The following is an 18,077-nucleotide window of genomic DNA, read 5'->3' on the forward strand; positions in this document are numbered from 1 at the left end:
TCATATGAATAATTATTAATATATTCCTGAAGTCTAAATGCGCCCATGTCCCATGTCAGACTAATTCAGCCTTCTCTGACACATGAATCCTAAGTGCTTATAAGTAAATAATGGTTACTGTAATTTATGTATAATAATAATAATAATAATAATAATAGTAAATGTTCACATGAACAGTCATATCAAAGCACAGTTTTGTCAGCTAGGCAGCCTCTCAAGAACTAAGGCATGTTTGAGGTAAAGAGGGCTCCTGAGGAGAGCAGAATGTTTGGAAAGAAAGACTGAGAGAGACCCACTGAGAGATGACCATCAGCAGCCTCATGGCCTGCACAGCTACCTCATGGTCCTTATCCAGAGTCATAGAGATCATTCTCTCCTGCAAACACACACAGTACCCAGTCAGGCTCCCGAACCAACAACCAGCCTCCTCTAAACCCTTTAACTAGCCTCTCTGAGAGCAATCTCATGTAAAACGCATGTTATTTACACTCATTAGGAGTACATAATGTTTTCTTAAATCTGAACTGTGCCAATCTGTTTGCCACTAAAGGCTTTCTGGCTAGCGGTACTGATGCGGTGGAGGTGCCCCCCGAGGGTGGTGACTGGCCCTGTGTGGGAGATGCTGCGCCTTGGGCAAAACCTGAGGGGCTTCTCCACCTGTCAGTCAGCAAAAGCATCTTCCACTGTCCCACTGGTGTCACCGCACATTGGTCCAACACACAACCCTTTCCAAAAGCTGAAACTTTGACCCACTTCAGCGCTGTTAGAGACAGAATGCTGGCTCGTTTCAACTGTAGCCAGAGGCAGAATCATCACAACTCCCACTTTGTTGACAGAGAATGGAATAATAAGCTATAGTTTTTGAGGGCATTCTGGAGAAGTTTTAAAAAAATAGTGATAAATGATTTCAGGAGTGTGCAAGCAGATGCTACCTTAAATCGACTGGTAAAAAGGTCCATTTTGGCGCTGAGATGAACATCCTGATAGAGTCCCTGGAGACCCAGCACACACTTCAAGCGCACATCTGGTTGCTGTAAAACAGGCAGAAAGAAAGTTATACATATATCAGTCCCTCCAACAAACGTTTCAATATTTCTACATCAATTTTTTAAAACCCCTTAACACACTAAGGTGTATTATTCACTAACTACAAGCACTTCTATACAAGTCGGTGAGGCTAGTCATTGGTAATAGACATTTTTTTAGCAACACCCACTGAAAGGGGTTAAAGAACGTGTTCTATTCCAACTGGTGAAGTTTTATACAAGGGCTGCTCGATAAATCACTTTTCTTAAAGATCTCAAGATTGGAGTTTAAGTGCTAAAATAAGTACCATAAGTTGTTGCAATATTAAATATCTGATCTTTAATATCTTATCTGCACAGTTACTACGACTCACCACTTCACCACATGGCAGTATGGTGATATCAGCCGAAACTCAAGGTTTTAGTATTGTTATTGGTTTCGGAAAACAGAACCAGCATCACTGACCTTGTCATGCATCATCCATCCTACATATTTCAGGTAGGTATCATTGAGGAACACAGGGCTGTAGAGCTTCATCCATACGGTCAGTTCCTCCATACAGATTGCCCTGATTTCAGGGATCACATCTCTGCCGAAGCAGAAGAAACAAAGCAGAACAGAGTTAACCATCAGGGGTACAGGAGAGAAAAGCATCAGGTAATCTTGAATGAGACGTCTACCTGTATCTTTTGAGAAAGACTCCTTTAAAGATAGCGTCCATCATGTCTTCTATTTCAAGCTTCCTGTCCTGCAACTAAAACAACAAAACAGTTCTCAGTTTAAACTGTACCTATGTTCCATGTAGCACAGAACCAGTTTCCACTAAAGATCTACGCTATGGCCATCTGACTGCTACATATTGGGTCTGTAAAATCCCCTGCAGTTTATTATATACCAGGTTGCCACGTGAAGAGAGATACATCTGCGGTTGTTCTTCCCAAGATTTCACAGTCACATTAATTGATTCTAGATTAGCTGGCAATCAAAACAAATGCTGACGTTTTTCTGTTTCTGTTTTTCACTGTTTGTCACTGTGACCCGATATGGCGAAAAAGGCCTTAATAATAAAGCAAAATCAAAAACATGGGATTCTGACTGAGCACAAATGTTGGTCTGTGCATTATTGCCATCTTTGCTGCCGAGTGGTGCGGCGGTCTAAACGCTGGCCTTACTGTGTGCTTGATTTCTAACAACAGCACAAAAATCCATGGCCGAGAGAGTGGGACACCCCCCCCCACACACACACTTCCGAAACACTGAGTGCTATGGTGTTGCTAAGTGGTTGCTATGATATCTTAGGGGGATGCTATGGTGTTTTTAAGTGGTTACCTGATGGGTGCTATAGTGTTGGGAAGTAAATACTAGGTGGTTGCTAGGAAGTTCTTATTGTGTCCCAGGTGGTTGCTACGGTGTTGTTATGTGGTGGGTTATGTGTGGGTGCTATAGTGTGGCAAGGTGATTGCTATTTGGTTGCTATAGGCAGTTGCTATGGTATCCCTGGTGGTAGCTATAGTGTGGCTAAGTGTTTGCTATGGTGTTGTTAAATGGCTGCTATGGTGTTGTTAGGTGGCTGCTATGATATCCCAGGTGGTTGCTATGGTGTTGCTCAGTGCCTGCTAAATGGTGTTGCCAAGTGATGGCCAGGTGGTTGCTAGGCAGTTGCTATGGTGTTGTTAGATGGTTGCTATAGTGTTGTTAGGTGGTTGCTATGGTGCTGTTAGGTGGCCATCATGGTATCCCAGGTGGTTGCAAAAATGTTGCCAAAGTGGTTGCAGTGGTACCCCAGGTGGTAGCTTAGGTGTAACTAGTGTATTTGAATCAAGGTAACATAAAAAACGCTTGCACCCTAATTTCATTTCCATGGAGAAGAACAACAAGAGAAGAGTAAAATCGGAGAGCAGTAGCAAAGGAGGTGCACACTGCTTTGCAACAGCAACCATAAACAGTGGTGAAGGAAAGAAAAGAACCAGAGAGAGAATCCGACCCAGTCCTGCCCTCACCTCAGTGATCTTCCTCTGGATCTTCTCCAGCCGTGGCAAGGCTCGTTTGCTGGAGGTCTTAGCCAGCTCAACCTCATACAGTCTCTGGCTGTTATCTACGTTGGCGCTGAGGCTGAGGGCCACGTTCACCAGAGCACTGAGCAACTTCACAGCTGCAGCAGGCCAGCAGAGCCGAGCGAGAGGAGCAGAGAGCACAACAGTATCAGCCATAAGATCAACCCACAAACATGCCAGCATCACTTAGACCGGTGGTTTAGAGCAGGCAAAACTCTGGAATGTGCAAAAATGATGGCAATAGTACTCCAGAGCTGCATGTTACAGAAACGTGACGTTGTTGTGATGCTGTTGTGACGTCTGGAATTCTCAACAGTCAATTATGGCCATTCTTCAGTCAGGTAAACGCTATGTAGTGGAAAGGCAATCAGTTAACATGCATCGACCATTCAAATCCTAAGTGTGCTCTCTTTTTTCTGGATTTAGCCATTTCCAATTCCCATCCACTACTCCCCTGTAGTCAGGAGACCAACGTCTGTGGCACCAGCAATCTCCTGATCATAGGGTAAACGCATGCCATCTCTTACCTGCCAGCGTGCACGTGTGCCTGAAGGCGCGCACGCATGATGCGGAGAGTTCAGTCAGCAAAGAGATGAGCGTGTTCAGGAGGTAGTTGTCAAATATCACGTTGTACTGGCACTGAGCGACAAGCACCGAGACAAACTCGCAGAAGTGTGAGCGGAACTTCTTCCAGTAAAGGCCGGACATAACCAGAGGATACTCTCCACTGTCCTGAGAAACGGGGAGGGTCAGGACAGGAAGGCATGGCCATGTGGGTTATATATTGACTACTGCAGCATTAATTAATTAAGACATCATCAAAAGGTTCTTCACACCAACACTAATTTCAAGCATGGTTCTTCTATGGCATCATGAAATCTACACCCTCAGCACCCCCACTTCCCACATCCCTGGCCAAGGTCTAAGAAACATGGCCAGTGCCATACTTACAATGTCCATGGGCCATGTGACAGTCAATATCCAAGGGAATGCCAGGAACTTCTTGTACTGTAAACCTGAGCTCTGTAATTAGTCATTTGAAGAGCGGTCACTTCACAAAGCATACACACATTTTAATAAACATGCAAACATGATGTTGCTCAAAAATCAGCTCAAACCTCATCCAGGTCCTCCACCATCTTGCTCATGACATCGGTATCTTCCTTACTCTGAAACATCTCAGCAGTTACTACCCCTAGAGGAAGTGGTGTTCAAAGTGGTGTATCAGCTAGTATGCAGGTCATTTAGGAAAGTAAGGGCTGATATATGTGCATATCACACATCTGACACTACCTCTAATTATAGCACTAACTCTTATGGGATTAAGGGAAAGTGGAAATGGTCATGTAAAAATGCATTTCAATTGTTTTGGTACATAAAACCATTACACCAACATTTGAAAACATAAGGAATCTATAGGATACAGACCCTTGAACGACTTACCTTTGCATCCTGAACACTGGATGAAGAAGCTGATGAGGTCAAGCAGGGCTGGTTCTCGGTCAATAATATAGGCCTCAATCCAGTCATCCACCACAGCCTGTGGAATAGGTTCAGCACAGACAAACACACTGCCATCAGTCATAGCCTCCAAGCTTCACCTTGCCCCACAAACAGCCCACGCATTCATAGAAACTGCAGAACTGCTAGCCAGCCTGGAATTTCCTAGAAAGTCAAATGCCAGGATCAGATCAATCGCCACTTGTGTACCTGCATGGCACTCCTGCCCATGGTGACCACCTCAAACAAGGTAACAGCCTCGATGTCTCGGCTTTTGAGCTGCTCGTTCTCTGCTCTGCCCAAACTGCCATTGCTGCTCTTGGAGTGCTTGCGCTTAGCATTCTCTGAGCCTTCTCTGGCTTTCCTCTTTCCTCTCTAAACATGAGAAACACACAGGGTAAATAAGACCACAGAGTGGACTTCTGTTTAATGTGAAACCTCGTACATTCCCAACACTTACAACTAGAGCTGGGCAATATGATGATATTTTATCGGATCGTGATACACAATACGCGTGTCTCGGCATATCGAGGACCCTGTTAGTGCTTAAAGAAGACTGATCAACTGCAAGTTTCATTACAAACTGGTTTAATTAGATGAAGTGCAGCAGATGTTGCAGAAACATCACTGTACTCAGTACAGGAGAGTATCTCAATAGTAGCTTGTAAGAATCTGCCGCTACTGGTTTAGTCTGTGATTACATGTATCGTGATAAATATCGTGCATCGTAAGAAAATTGTGATATGGTATTTTTACTGTATCGCCCAGCCCTACTTTAAACCGAATCTTCAGGCTTGCATACAGACAGCCAAAAGATTAGGGGTGGGTGGCACCACATCTTACCACATTCTTCTGCCTGTTCTCGTTTCTCACACCAGTGGTGTGATTCGCAGAAGTACAGGAAGAGACATCGGCAGTGGAGTTCTCTCTTTAAAAAAGGATGGTGTAATACTGTTATTTATTAAGAAAACACACTTCACTTGTTTTTGGTTAATCATGTAACAAAAAATAACACCCCAAAGGCCATTGAGCTTGTCTTACTTTTGCACTGATCTGGACAGTAATGTTGGTTCTGCTATCATCTCTTCTCAGATCATCTTGTTGCTCTGGTTTCTGGTGTCTCTTTACTGCACACAAACAAGGACAGCATGTCAACTTCACCGTTCATTTAAGGGTTATAAATGTAAGCCACATAGGCCATGTTATTCCTTGTATAGATACAGTGCATTTTAAGCCATCTTTTAGACCATGTCCTTGCTCTAAAAGACAGGATACTTAAGTAGATGCTGATATCTATGAAATTCACAGTGAACTGTCAAGATAAGTGCTGTTTTTTTTTTATTTTTGCATAGAACATTTTTGTTTGTGTACTTTATGAAACCAAACGTTTAAACAACCAGTAAAAGCCAGTCATAAATAGTTACTACCATTAAACAGACGTTTAATGGGACTTGTTTAAAGGCCAGACACTGAAGTTTAGTACATATTTACACAAAGACGTGGACCTGAATGTAAAATTGCTGCATAAGCACTTTTTGTTCCTAACCTTGCATTTTTTCCACTGCTCTGAAATGTGAATTTTACACTCATTAAAAAGCTGTCTGGTCGAGCTTAGCAAGATTATGCTTCCCTACTTGCACATGTTTCTGCATTGTGGCAATTTGTATTTTTTCATATCTCCGAAACTTTTCAAATGAGCAGTTAATCAACCAGTCAACGATGTTCTTTCAAGCTTATTAGAGCTTATTTGGGATTTCAAAAAGTACAACCTATAAAAAGTGGAACACTATAAATATCAGGATTTACAGCCATCTAGCCAGTATTTAAGTCAGAGTTGGTATCAGTACTTGGTATCGGCAGGTATCGGTATTGATATTGGAAAAGAAAAAGTGGTATCAACGCATCCCTAAAGTTGTTTCCACCCTATATTAATATTAGTATGACTGTTAACAACATTAATACAGTCATTCTATCTATCTCCCAAAACAACCAGGGAATCTACATGCCTTCCGAGTCTTATACACTATATGGGCAAAAGTATTGGGACACCTGCTCATTCATTGTTTCTTCTGAATTCAAGGCTATAGGGAAAAAAATCATCCTGCTTTTGTTGGGAGTAACTGTCTCTACTGTCCCGGGAAGGCTTTTAACTAGATTTTGGAGCGCTGCTGTGAGGATTTGATTGCATTCAGTGACAAGAGCCTTAGTAAGGTCAGGATGCTAGATCATTACCACCTCACCTCACCCCCAACTCCTCAACTTATAGATCCAACTTAAAGTTCATTAGAAGGGGTGTCCTCGCTGATTATGAATCTGATAAAATAAGCATCTAAATGTGGGGACTATTTTTTTTGGCTCATAACACCCTATTCTTGGATGCAGGCTTATGTGTTAAAAAAATAAGCCTTGAGCTAAATCCGCATCACAAAACTGTAAACAATGTTGTAAAACCGTTGTGTAAGACAGCAGACAGCACATTCATAGTGATGTAATAACTTTCTGTGGGGGCTTTTAGAGGACTTAAGGGTCTCAGACTTCCAGGTCCCATCACAACCACTGTGAAAAGTAATGTGGCAAGGTTCTATAAAATAGGGCGACCATGTTTTGGTTTTCAAAAAAAGAGGACACCGGGGACACACTGGCGTCCAGCGTGCCGTGGACAGGACGTTGTGGCCGGGGGGCTTTAAGTAGGCCTAGGTTGTGGGACTGTGTCAGTGTGTGTATGAGGGTGGGGGGAGTTAAATACCTCTAAACCCATTCAGCTGTGTTAATGAACATGAACACTTTTTATACACATTTTATACGTCCCAAAAAAAAAAACGGGACATGTCGGGAAAAGAGGACATATGGTTCCCTATCTGACATCAGGCCACGTTAGTGACTTTGCATCTCACACTGCACACAAGAAAAGAGCCATGTCAGAGTAACTGCGAGCTCTGCTGAAACTAACCGTTTATTATTAACACTGAACTGCAAAGCGCTGTGAGGACATGGACACACACACACACACACACACACACACACACACACACACACACAGAGAGAGAGAGCCAGACTAGCAAAAATGCTATACTGGGAAATCCAGCAACACGTTTATTCTGTTTAAGTCACTACTCTCCCTAAACACACACACACACACACACACACACACAGACACACACACACACACACACACACACACACACACAAAGACAAGTAAAACCGGTATTCAGAGAGAACCAGGCATTACACCCATTGGTCAGAGAAGTGTCAGTAAAGAGAAAGTCAGAATCTGATTGGTCACTGTACCGATCACTCAGGATCTGCCTCTTCCTCCTCTATGATCGCTCTCTTTTACTGTTCCACCCAAAACAACAGCCGACACTGCCGTCCACAACAGCTGTCCACAGCTCGAGGAGGGTCCGCGGTGGTCTCGTCTTGCAGATGAAGCGTTCCACACACTTCATCTACAGGAGGAGACCACCGCTGACCCTCCTCGAGCTGTCACTGTAAACCTGTGAATGTAATTCATGCGGATTTGATGGAACAGAAGTACTCCCGCTATACTACACACACACACACACACACACACACACACACACACACACACACACACACACGTGCTAATGCCGAGTCTCAGTCTCTGAACAAATGAAACGGACTTGTTCTGTCTGGGTTTTGGAGGCAATGCGCATTACGGAGCAGCTCTTACCAGTGTTAGTGGACACAGGCTGTAGAGGAGCGAGGCTGAAGAGGAGGTGAGAGCGGAGGAGAGGAGAGGAGAGGAACGCTCGGTCTGCACAGCGCCACCCTGCGGCACACCGCTGCACAGGCGACGCGCGAAGCGGAAATGCGTCACCGGCGCAATGTTTCCCGCCTACACGATAATGATCCATATGTTGATTTATTTTTAATATAAAAATGACAAAGAGAAGGGTGATTTGAGGGGGTGAATTGTTGTGCAGATGTCTTTCTTTATAATGGGGAAATATAATATCTATAAACAAAGGTCTGATATAGTCTACTTACAGTACATTATCTATACATTGCCTATGAACAGTATTCACCCCCTTGGATGGTTTCCCCTTTTATTGTGTTTATAAATCAAATTATGGTCAATATAAGTTGGCTTCTTTACGAGAATTTACAAAAAAAAAACTGTAAACAGATTTCTACAAAGTAATGCTAGTTAAACAAAAAAAAAAAAAAAAAAAAAAAAATATATATATATATATATATATATATATATATATATATATATATATATAATAAGTGATTGCATACATATTTACTGACCTAATTCAACACAGGTCCAGGCAATTAGTGCTAGTAGTCTGACAGTAAGTGAAATGGAGATCACCTGAGTGCAGTGAGTGTGTCTCAAGTGATTGTAGCATAAAGGCACCTGTCTGGATAAAAAACACTCCCCACACAACTCAGAGATACGTTTTTTAAAAAAAGCACAAGTATGATGGATACAAAAAAGGTCATATATGACTACTCTGAAGGATGCTGAGATGGGAGAGACTCTGCATCCGACAACTGTTGCCCAGGTTCTCCACCAGTCAGAGCTTTATGGGAGAGTGGTTGAAATGGAGATTTAAGAGAATTAAATCTTGACTACAGTTCTCCCAAAGGCATGTAGATACCCTTGGTTTAGGAAGAAACAATGAATAAGCGTAAGTGAAACGAAACGAAAAGAAAGTAAAAGTGTCCCAATATTTTTGTCCATGTATAATATTTGGGGAAATATAGGCAGATAGATAGGGTTGACAGGGTTGGGCATAGTCCAAGTTGAGGTTGTTGGCCATGAGACTAGACGCTATGTTTGGCGGACACCATATACTGACACAAACACACCATCCCCTCCATGAAGAATGGTGGTGACAGCATCAATGTAACTCATAGGTATCTTGGTGAACTTCCTCACTAGTCTCCTTCCTGCACGGCCACTTAGTCTGTGAGGTCGGCCTGCTCTATATGTGCCACATCCCTTCCATTTCCTAATGACGGATTTATCTGAACTCCAGGGAATGTTCAGTGATTTTTGCATTCATCACCTGACTTATACTCCTCAGTAAATTTTTCTCAGAGGTGCATAGAGTGTCCTTTTGTCATTATGGTGTATTTGTGACCAGACCTTCCAGACAGGTGTCTTGACAGCTGACTTCATGTGTTGCTGACCAGGCTGTCTCAGAAGGCAGTGTAGTGATGAAGTTCTCTTAACCCTAAATACGGCATCAATGCCCCCTGACCTTGCCAAGGTATCGACAGCTCACCGCTAGACATATAGAGTAGACAGCATTTCTTATGTTTTGAACACAGCCAACAATCACTTGAGACACATTCACAGATTGTCAGACTACTAGCACCAATTGCCTGGACCTCTGCTGAATTAAGGCAGTCATTTTATTCCCTTAAAAAGCCTGCCAGTAGGCCAAAAGTGTTATTACAAACTTCTAATACCAGAGAATATATAATACACCTTAGTGTGTAATAAGCCTGGGAGTGTTAAGGGGTTAAAGAGGGTGAATATTTATGCAATCACTTATTTTAAATTATTTATTTTGTGTGACTTTGTAGAAATCTGTTTTCACTTTGACATTAGAGGGAAAATAATATTGATCACGATTCCATTCATGAAAGCAATAAAAGGGGAAAACATCTATGGGATGAATACTTTTTTTAGGCACTGTAGACATTATATATAATCACTTTCACGCAAAAAAACCTTCATTTTCACTCCATATGTTTTCACCTTGTGACACAATGTTGACACATGGTCTCATATTGATGATTTTATGTCAGTTTATCTGACTAAAGAGCTTTAGAAAGGGCAAATGTGGCACATCAGGTAAAATATAAAACAAGACAGTAAGGCTCTGTTGTAAAGTACAGATGTTTAATTAAACTCCAAATGTGACTGAATGTTGTTAGCACCATAAAATAAAACACCAGAACAGAATGTGAGGGATATCAGTGTTGTTAATCAGTAGTAAATGTCAGTCATGTTTGTTACGAGTCATTCTCACAGTCTGTTCTGAGCCACTAATGAGATTTCAGGATGACCGCTTGGTGATATGCAGAGAATTGATTCCAGATGACCTGTCTGATCTACTTCAGCACAGTAGGGTTAGTGGCTTGGCTAGCCATGAAACTCGCCACTATTGCAAGTAATGCTGATTACACTGTAGTGAGTGACCGTGCTCTCAGCTGCTCTTTTATGAACAGCTGACTAGCGGGCAATTATAGTCAGTTACTTCTAATCATGTTACCAGCCAACAGCACACACTGAGCAGTACAGATGAATGCCTTCCCACTGATTCAACTACAGCCTCCAGACTGAGAGTTGCGTCAGGACCACTTGGAGACGAATGTCATGACTGGGCTGAGTTCCTCAGTGAGTTCTTCTGCGAGTTGGGACACAGTCGATATGATGTTGTGTGTCAACTGCGATATCCTGCAAAACCAAAAAAAAGACATCCAGCATATTGGCTTGGAGTGGGTTGAGAAGTGAAAAAGGTCATGGATGGTTACATGATCAATCACCAGATTGACAGTCAAATTTTGACATATTTGGACATTATCAAAGTCACTGTTGTTTTAACTGTATACCAAGACATATTGGAGTTGGGAGAAGTATTTGGACAAACTAACAAGCATGAAGAAAATAATCGTTTTCGTACTTCATTGCAAATCCTTTAGTTGCCGGACGTTACAGACATCACAGGGTGCTAGGCTTCTTCCCTCATCTCTTTGCCGCCAATGCAGTATCTCTAGGCAGCCAACCCCAACTCTAGGACATCGCCGGATCTCCAGCTCTGATGCATCAGCCAACAGACACTTGTGCCGACCAGCATCACAATGGGAGTGGTGAGGGGAGAGACCGCCATATACCCACCCAGTGAGAGCATAGCCAATTGTGCTCTCTCAGGCTCCGGCTGCTGATGGCAATGCAACATGACCTAGCGTTTGGACTCGGGATCCTTGAGGCATTGTTTTGATAACTTTAATACAAACAATTACGAAGATATGACCGTGTGATGCCGTCATCAGCCTGCCACAGATAACCACTCTTTTTCTTTCAGACCATTATCAGTTAAATAAAAATAATAAACCACGCAGATGACAGCTTCAGGAATAGAATCTCATACGTACCAGCTGATGTACTGGGCTGGTAACTGCGGCTCTTGCTTGGACCCTTCCTCTGCCACTAAAGACATCTTCATCTGCTTGAAGTTGGCCTCAATGTCCCTCTTTATAGAGATCAGTGGCAACACGCCACTGAGAGAGTTAATCACTTGCTATAAAAAAAGGAAAGGAAAGGAAATGTCCAAAAGTTTGTAGACACCTGCTCATTCACTGTTTCTTCTAAAAATCAAGGACATTAAGAGAGTACCCCTCCCCCTTTTTGCTCCAATAATAGCCTCTAATAATACTCTTCTCTTCACTCTTTACACTACATGTTACAACATTGCTGTGAGGATATGATTGCATTCAATCACCCCAGAAATGGAAAGAATCTGTAGAAAAGTAATAAAACTGTGATTGTGGATTTAGCGAAATCGTTTAACTCACATATATAACAGCAAGCTGATGAGCAATGTACTTGTGGCTCCCTAGGTGCTTTACGTCATCCTCTAGCTGCTGACTCAGAACCACCAACTGGTTCAGCTTCCCAAGGTGAGGGAAGTACCCTGTGTACAGGACAGCAGTAAATGACATGAAACATGAACATTAGCTCATCAAAAGGGATTTTTTCTCTCTAAAGCAGCAGCTGTGTCCGAAACTGAGCCCTTCTCAATAAATAGTGCACTACTTAGGGGTTCTGCCATTTTGAACTGGTGTCCGAAAACGTCACTGCTGCACTGTCCCTAACAATCCCTAATAATGCACCGGAATATATAGTGTACAAAAGATGTACACTAAACGGACATGGAATACCCACAAGCCATCATGTTGAGCTCACACACCTAACATCGTGTCCATCCTTCACTGCCCTTTTCTCTATAATAGTGCTCTATACAGTGATCTATACAGTGATTTTGGTATGTAGGGGATAGTGAATAGGGCACAGTTTCGGACACAGCCAGCACCTCCAACCCTCCTCCTGGTTAGCTGCCTTCCCGCAGGTTTCAACTCCAACCCAAATCTAACACACCCTACTCAGCCAATCAAGGACTTCTGAGGGTAGTAATTAGTTGAATCAGGTGTGGTTGATCAGAGTTGGATCTAAGGTCAGCAGAAAGGTAGTTCTCCATGAGCAGGGTTGGAGATCACTGCTGTAGGTCTATCACTGATGAAGCTCCTCACCATCCAGAGGAGGCCTCTCCAGCATATCCACAGGGCTGCTGTGGATAATGTAAACTTCCACTCGAGGGAACATGACCGACAACCCAGCAATGTCCAAGTAGTCCTAGTGCAAAGGGAAATTGAATCTAAATTGAATTCATCCCAAAGAGAAAAATACATTCCAGCTGTTTACACAACTAGAGCAGTTACCTCCAGCAGTGGTGCAGGTTTAGGCAGGTGTTCAAGGCACTGGTTCATCTGATCTATAATCTCAGCACCTGTAAACACAAAGAAGAATGCAGTAATTTTGCAGTTAGTCATACTTATTAATTGCATGCTTAATAATTCAGTAATCACTGTACTATCATATTTTACACACCCATCTGTGTGAACGTTACCTTGTTTTCGGAATGATTCTGATTCTTCAGGGCTTGTGTCTTCTTGTAGCTGCCCCTGAAACTGACAGACATGATAAGAATGTGCTGATACCGCAGATACAGATACATGACTACATGTCCAGAAGTATCCAGACACTCCTCTTAGTTAGTAAATTATGCTTTAAGGGGGAATTCCACCAATGTCAGGTAAACAAGGATAAAAAAATGTGGTTTAAAGTAGTTCTAGAGAACATTACTGAGCCCCAGTTCTTTACAGTGGAGGTCTCCAGAATCTCAAGGCCTAAATCACAGAAAGTTGTTACACAAAAAACGGTTACAGTTGTGCTGCCTGATGTCTGAGACTACAGATACAATCTTACAATAGTTTTACGAGAAGGTTTAGGCCAAAAATGTATTACAGAGATACATGCAAGGTAAAGCAAAAAAGAAAAAAGGGTAAAAGCTTACAGAAAACCTATCACTACCAACTTTCCTACCATGTTTACACTGTCAACATCACATATAAAAATCTTTGAATACGGGGGCCCCTTGAACAGTCACTAAAATGCAGTGGGTAAAAATATTTGCCTTGTAGACATCACAAACCCTGGGTCTAATAACCATCACTATATGCAGCTGTACTTTTCTGTTCACATTTCATATCAAACCTCTTTTACTTACTTTGTTTACATCTTAACACTTAAATGTATACACTTTATAAGCACATTGCTGCACATGACACCTTACTTCTGATGTCAGTGATAGGGACCTCCATCTATTTATTTATACAAACACTTCTACACTTACATTCCTAGAAATGAATATAATACCATTTCTAGCTTTGTGTTATTTCATGTTTAATGTTTATTTAAATGTTTAATGTTTACTGTTGCACCATGTGTCTGAGAGTAACACCATTTCAATCCTGTGTATGTCCCCTAACTTTGACTTTCCCATTGCTGAAACAGGAGGTGAACTGCACACGACGCTTGTGTAATCTCCATAGAAATAGCATCCCAGGCAGCAGACAGGCTGTGACTCAGTTCTGGCCCACACTTATACTTTCATCTGGCACAAATCCCACCATGAAATGACAACAGTCACTTATCCTGGATCTGGTTGCCAGAACTTGACCACAACTTGACTGCAGTTGGGCCAGTTTGGGGCCAAAATGGAAATACTGCGCCAACATTTTCCACAGTAGACCAGTAGGATTAAGGCCACATGTGGCCCAGAGCTCAAATGCCATGACAAATCAGAACTATGGCTTAATTTCGGCCCACAATACACTTGACTTGGCCATGACTGACCCTGTAAGTGCCATAACTGTGTCATATTCGGGCCAGAATCATCTGCAATCTGGAATAATACCCACACCTGGTCCGAAGGTGTCTATGCCCAATGCCCAACGTCCACCGCGCCTGCCCTGAAGAAGAGGTCGTTTCTGCAGCATAGAGGAACAACGTCCCTTTAACACCCTGGATTTCAGATGAAACATTGGACGAGCAGGTGTCCACAAACTTCTGGACATGTGTTCGTGAAAATGGCTGTATACTAAATAATATAAACATGGGTCACCTGATGGACCTGAGCCCTGATGAGAAGGTCCAGCTGGCTGCAAAGGCACAGCATCTCCAGCGCTACCTGCTCAGCACTCAGGTGGGTGGGCATCAGGGGCTTCTTCACGAACAGCTCAACTGGATGTAAACAAATGCGTTCAAATGTAGCTAACGTTTAACCTCCAGACCTCCATAAGGGACAGCAAGAGCCCATTTAAAGCTATGTAGTCCCTGCTGGGACAGACAACCTCGACCCGAGGGAGGTACGAGCTCTCTTACCTTTAAAGATGGTGCTGTACCCACACGGATGGCAAAGCGGCTCTGTCGAACTGACAGCTGCCATTTTTCAGAGCTGGGGTCGAGATCTCGTCCTGCCTAGCTACCGTTTTTTCGTTTACTCCCTGTATTCAGAAGCTGGCGTCCTCCATCCGTCGGGCTGGTATGTGTACGAGGCTAACGGTAGCTTGTGTTCGCCAGCCTGCCTCCCCCCGAATTTCCGTTCCACCTTAAACGCTGCAGCAGCGCGTCCTGTCGTCCTGCGACCCGTCCAGGCGCCTGACTGCGAGCGCCGCACCATTTAAGGTGGAGCGGAAAATGTCGACGGCGGAGCAGAAGTTCATAGGTTTAGTGCTATGTTTCGCTCACGGTCTGACTACTGTTTTTTCCGCGGTACTGTCTCCAGGACATAGGGTTTTATTCAGGCTTCGTGTAATGTATGAGATCTGACAACGGAAACGTGTGAATCCGTTGTTTTCCGGCGCGTGTGCGCTAATGGAGGAACACACCCTTCCCTTTAGAAAAAGAGGGTTAGTCTACTGAGCGCTCAACGCACACAGATTTCATTCATTCAACGATGTAGTTCTGCAAGCCGTGTCATTTCCACAGTCTAATGAGTCCACAGTGTTCAATTAACCTGCTTCCGTAAACCAGGAATTGGTAAACATCTAACAGGACCGCGCAATATGCCAACCGTGCCACACACACAAAAATATAGCAGGAAGAAATCCATAAATCTGTGTGTGTTTTTAGTTTAATGTTTTTTTTTTGTTTTTGTTTTTTTAGTATTGTTTCTTTTTTTTTTGGTCTTTTTTGTGAATGTAGGTTTGGTAGCTACACGTACTAAAAATTAAAACATCAGCTAAAAGTCATTCAAATTTAAGTTAAGTAAATTAATTAATGAATTTATTTATTTATTTATTTATTAAGTAATGTAATGTTGTTTAAGACATTGGATCTACGTGCATAAAACATCTGCACCAAAAAAAAAATGTAATTAGTGATTTTTTTTTTTTAACAAACATTCATTCTTTTTAATGGGATTATTTTTTTTTTGAATAAATAATATGGGATAATTCTACAAGTGCAACAGAAGAAGTTTACAAATAGTAATCATACACACACTAATCATAATCATGCCAATATTGGGCTTTCAGTAATTTCTTTGAGCTGTTCTTTTTTTGGGCCAGAATGAGTGTACAACCAACATCTTAAATATTAAAAGAAAAACAATCATTTAATACACTCTTTTCAGTTTTGTGGCTTTCTGAAATCTGCACAGGGTCGAAATTATACATACAGCACACCAAAATAAGTGTAATTAGTGAAAAGAGATTTTATCTAATCTTTATTTTTATTAACAGGAGTTTTTGGAATAAATAATATGGGGGAAATCTACATATTTACATATTTTACATATTGCTGCTGTCCAATGAAAACCATGCTTCTCCATTGTAGCCAGTTTGTAGATTTCTTCATGGTTTGAACCCTGTAGCAGCTCCATACACTGTGTCAATAATTCTGGATAAATGGACCAATAGAAATGCTCTAAATGACTTGGAATAAACTCTTGTTTTACATCAACCTTCTTTCAAAGAGAACAACATTGTTGGTGTTCTTTGTTGCTTGGCTTGTGTGGTCAGCTGCAAACTTCAGCCTAGTATGAAGGAAATTCACTTGACTCTAGACAGTGACAGTGGTGTTTCTGCAGTAGTTAAAGAACCGCAATATAGCCATGATATTCATGACCATGAGGAGTCAGACCACAACAAGTCCTGGATCTTGTCCATTTCATGACTGAAAAGGTAGATTAATAAATAAATATAAACAAGACAAACATGGGGATACAAGGATACTTTAGATTATACAAATATTTCAGCAGCAGGAGCATTTATTGCTGTGTAGTAGTGTTTTATGGACTTACCCAGGAATTAAATAATCAACAAGGCCTTGGAGGTTTAATAAAAGACTACATGGCAGAACATACTTTTATTCCCATGACATCTAGAGGACTTCTGATGAATCTGGGGAAACATGATAGTAGAGCTGGGCAATATTATGATATTGTATCGTATTTTGAGTATATAGTGGATATCATCAGTGCTTACAGAGCATTGATTAACTGCACATTTCATTACAAAGAGTGTAATTAGTCTTATTTACATGAAGGGAGTGCAGCATATTCAGTAATAAAAATCACAGTACTCAGTATGGGAGAGTAGTTGGATTGCAGTTTTTAAGTTTTACACTGTTTTTTTTTTGTCGACATGGAAAAATAATGTAATAAATAAATATATTGTAAAAAAAAAAAGCTCTACACGACACTCTGATTCATTTAACATTTGGAATAAATATACCCAAAAACAGAAACTAGGTTTCTGCCCAGCTCTTGCTTTTGGGCCAACCATGAAAATGACACATCCTAATTGGTTTAGTTTGCATGACTTTGTGCAAGAACTTGTATTATTCAGTAATGTTATCTTACTTTAAATAGAATCAGCATGGGTCTAGAAAGCCTAATAATATCAGACTCCCACCACAAGATGTACTGAGGTCAGGAATACATGACTTGTTAAATCCAGGTAATATCTTTAGGTTCAGGTTGAAACTGAACTTGACAGAGACTCGCTGAAGCTTAAGCAAAGGTCACATCCTCTGCATTAACCTACAGACCATCATATGGTTACCATCAAGCAGGAAAAAAAGAAAAAGTAAAACTAACATAGGTGCAGGTTTTGGTAGTGAACGTGCCTATTCTTACTACCTTCAATAACCGTGAAGTTCTTGAAAATCACTTCTAGAGGACTTCTTCTGCCACCTTAAAGCAACACCATGACGCTTTTTAGCTTCAAAATCCCTAAAGCTTTGTAATGCTCCACTGACTGGTGTAAGAACAGTGATGCTGCTCTGCTCTGGGCTTGGGCACACTGCTAACTGCACTGCGTAATTTTGGAGGAGAAGGTTTGCGAGAACTGCGTAACGCTGCAAGTCACATTTGTGTAAAACCCTGTAAT

At 41.9% G+C, this 18,077-nt stretch overlaps 2 protein-coding genes across 5 annotated transcripts in view; both read right to left on the minus strand.

The window, feature by feature from the left end:
* Nucleotides 1-8,353, minus strand: part of LOC140561188 (cohesin subunit SA-2) — a 28,699-nt gene extending 20,346 nt beyond the window's left edge. For both annotated transcript variants that reach the window (XR_011980038.1, XM_072686178.1), the window contains exons 1-13: nt 8,272-8,353; nt 5,622-5,707; nt 5,424-5,508; nt 4,791-4,955; nt 4,524-4,620; nt 4,199-4,275; nt 4,032-4,103; nt 3,608-3,812; nt 3,027-3,178; nt 1,707-1,780; nt 1,492-1,615; nt 933-1,031; nt 297-376 (exon numbers count right to left, since the gene is read on the minus strand). Coding sequence is in view for 1 of the 2 variants with exons in the window: in XM_072686178.1 (XP_072542279.1) it covers nt 297-376; nt 933-1,031; nt 1,492-1,615; nt 1,707-1,780; nt 3,027-3,178; nt 3,608-3,812; nt 4,032-4,103; nt 4,199-4,275; nt 4,524-4,620; nt 4,791-4,955; nt 5,424-5,508; nt 5,622-5,662 (1,271 nt within the window). In the remaining variant the exon portion in view is untranslated. The remainder of the gene's footprint in view (nt 1-296; nt 377-932; nt 1,032-1,491; nt 1,616-1,706; nt 1,781-3,026; nt 3,179-3,607; nt 3,813-4,031; nt 4,104-4,198; nt 4,276-4,523; nt 4,621-4,790; nt 4,956-5,423; nt 5,509-5,621; nt 5,708-8,271) is intronic.
* A 1,957-nt stretch (nt 8,354-10,310) lies between these two features.
* Nucleotides 10,311-15,546, minus strand: LOC140560684 (uncharacterized). 3 transcript variants are annotated; one of them, XM_072685196.1, is made up of 8 exons: nt 15,067-15,546; nt 14,807-14,925; nt 13,250-13,304; nt 13,062-13,129; nt 12,873-12,975; nt 12,138-12,256; nt 11,718-11,863; nt 10,311-11,019 (listed from the first exon to the last, which is right to left on the minus strand). In XM_072685196.1, the coding sequence occupies exons 1-8, from the start codon at nt 15,128-15,130 to the stop codon at nt 10,914-10,916; spliced, it is 780 nt and encodes a 259-aa protein (XP_072541297.1). In that variant the 5' UTR covers nt 15,131-15,546; the 3' UTR covers nt 10,311-10,913. The 3 variants fall into 3 exon arrangements, 2 of the variants coding, with proteins under 2 accessions (XP_072541297.1, XP_072541296.1); XM_072685195.1 differs by having other exon boundaries at nt 10,312-11,019; nt 13,250-13,310; nt 15,067-15,544; XR_011979989.1 differs by having other exon boundaries at nt 10,935-11,019; nt 11,246-11,863; nt 13,250-13,310; nt 15,067-15,544.
* Between the last annotated feature and the right edge of the window lie 2,531 nt (nt 15,547-18,077).

Source organism: Salminus brasiliensis, chromosome 8 (genome assembly GCF_030463535.1).
Source record: "Salminus brasiliensis chromosome 8, fSalBra1.hap2, whole genome shotgun sequence".
Classification (NCBI taxonomy): Eukaryota; Metazoa; Chordata; class Actinopteri; order Characiformes; family Bryconidae; genus Salminus; species Salminus brasiliensis.

Coding starts and splice junctions, on each gene's coding strand:
- LOC140560684 (XM_072685195.1), bottom strand. CDS start 15,130: ATGGCAGCTGTCAGTTCGACAGAGCCGCTTTGCCATCCGTGTGGGTAC. Junction 13,311..14,806: donor TCAGGGCTCAGGTCCATCAG/GTGACCCATGTT, acceptor CATGTCTGTCAG/TTTCAGGGGCAGCTACAAGA. Junction 11,020..11,717: donor CCAGCCCAGTACATCAGCTG/GTACGTATGAGA, acceptor TTGGTTTTGCAG/GATATCGCAGTTGACACACA.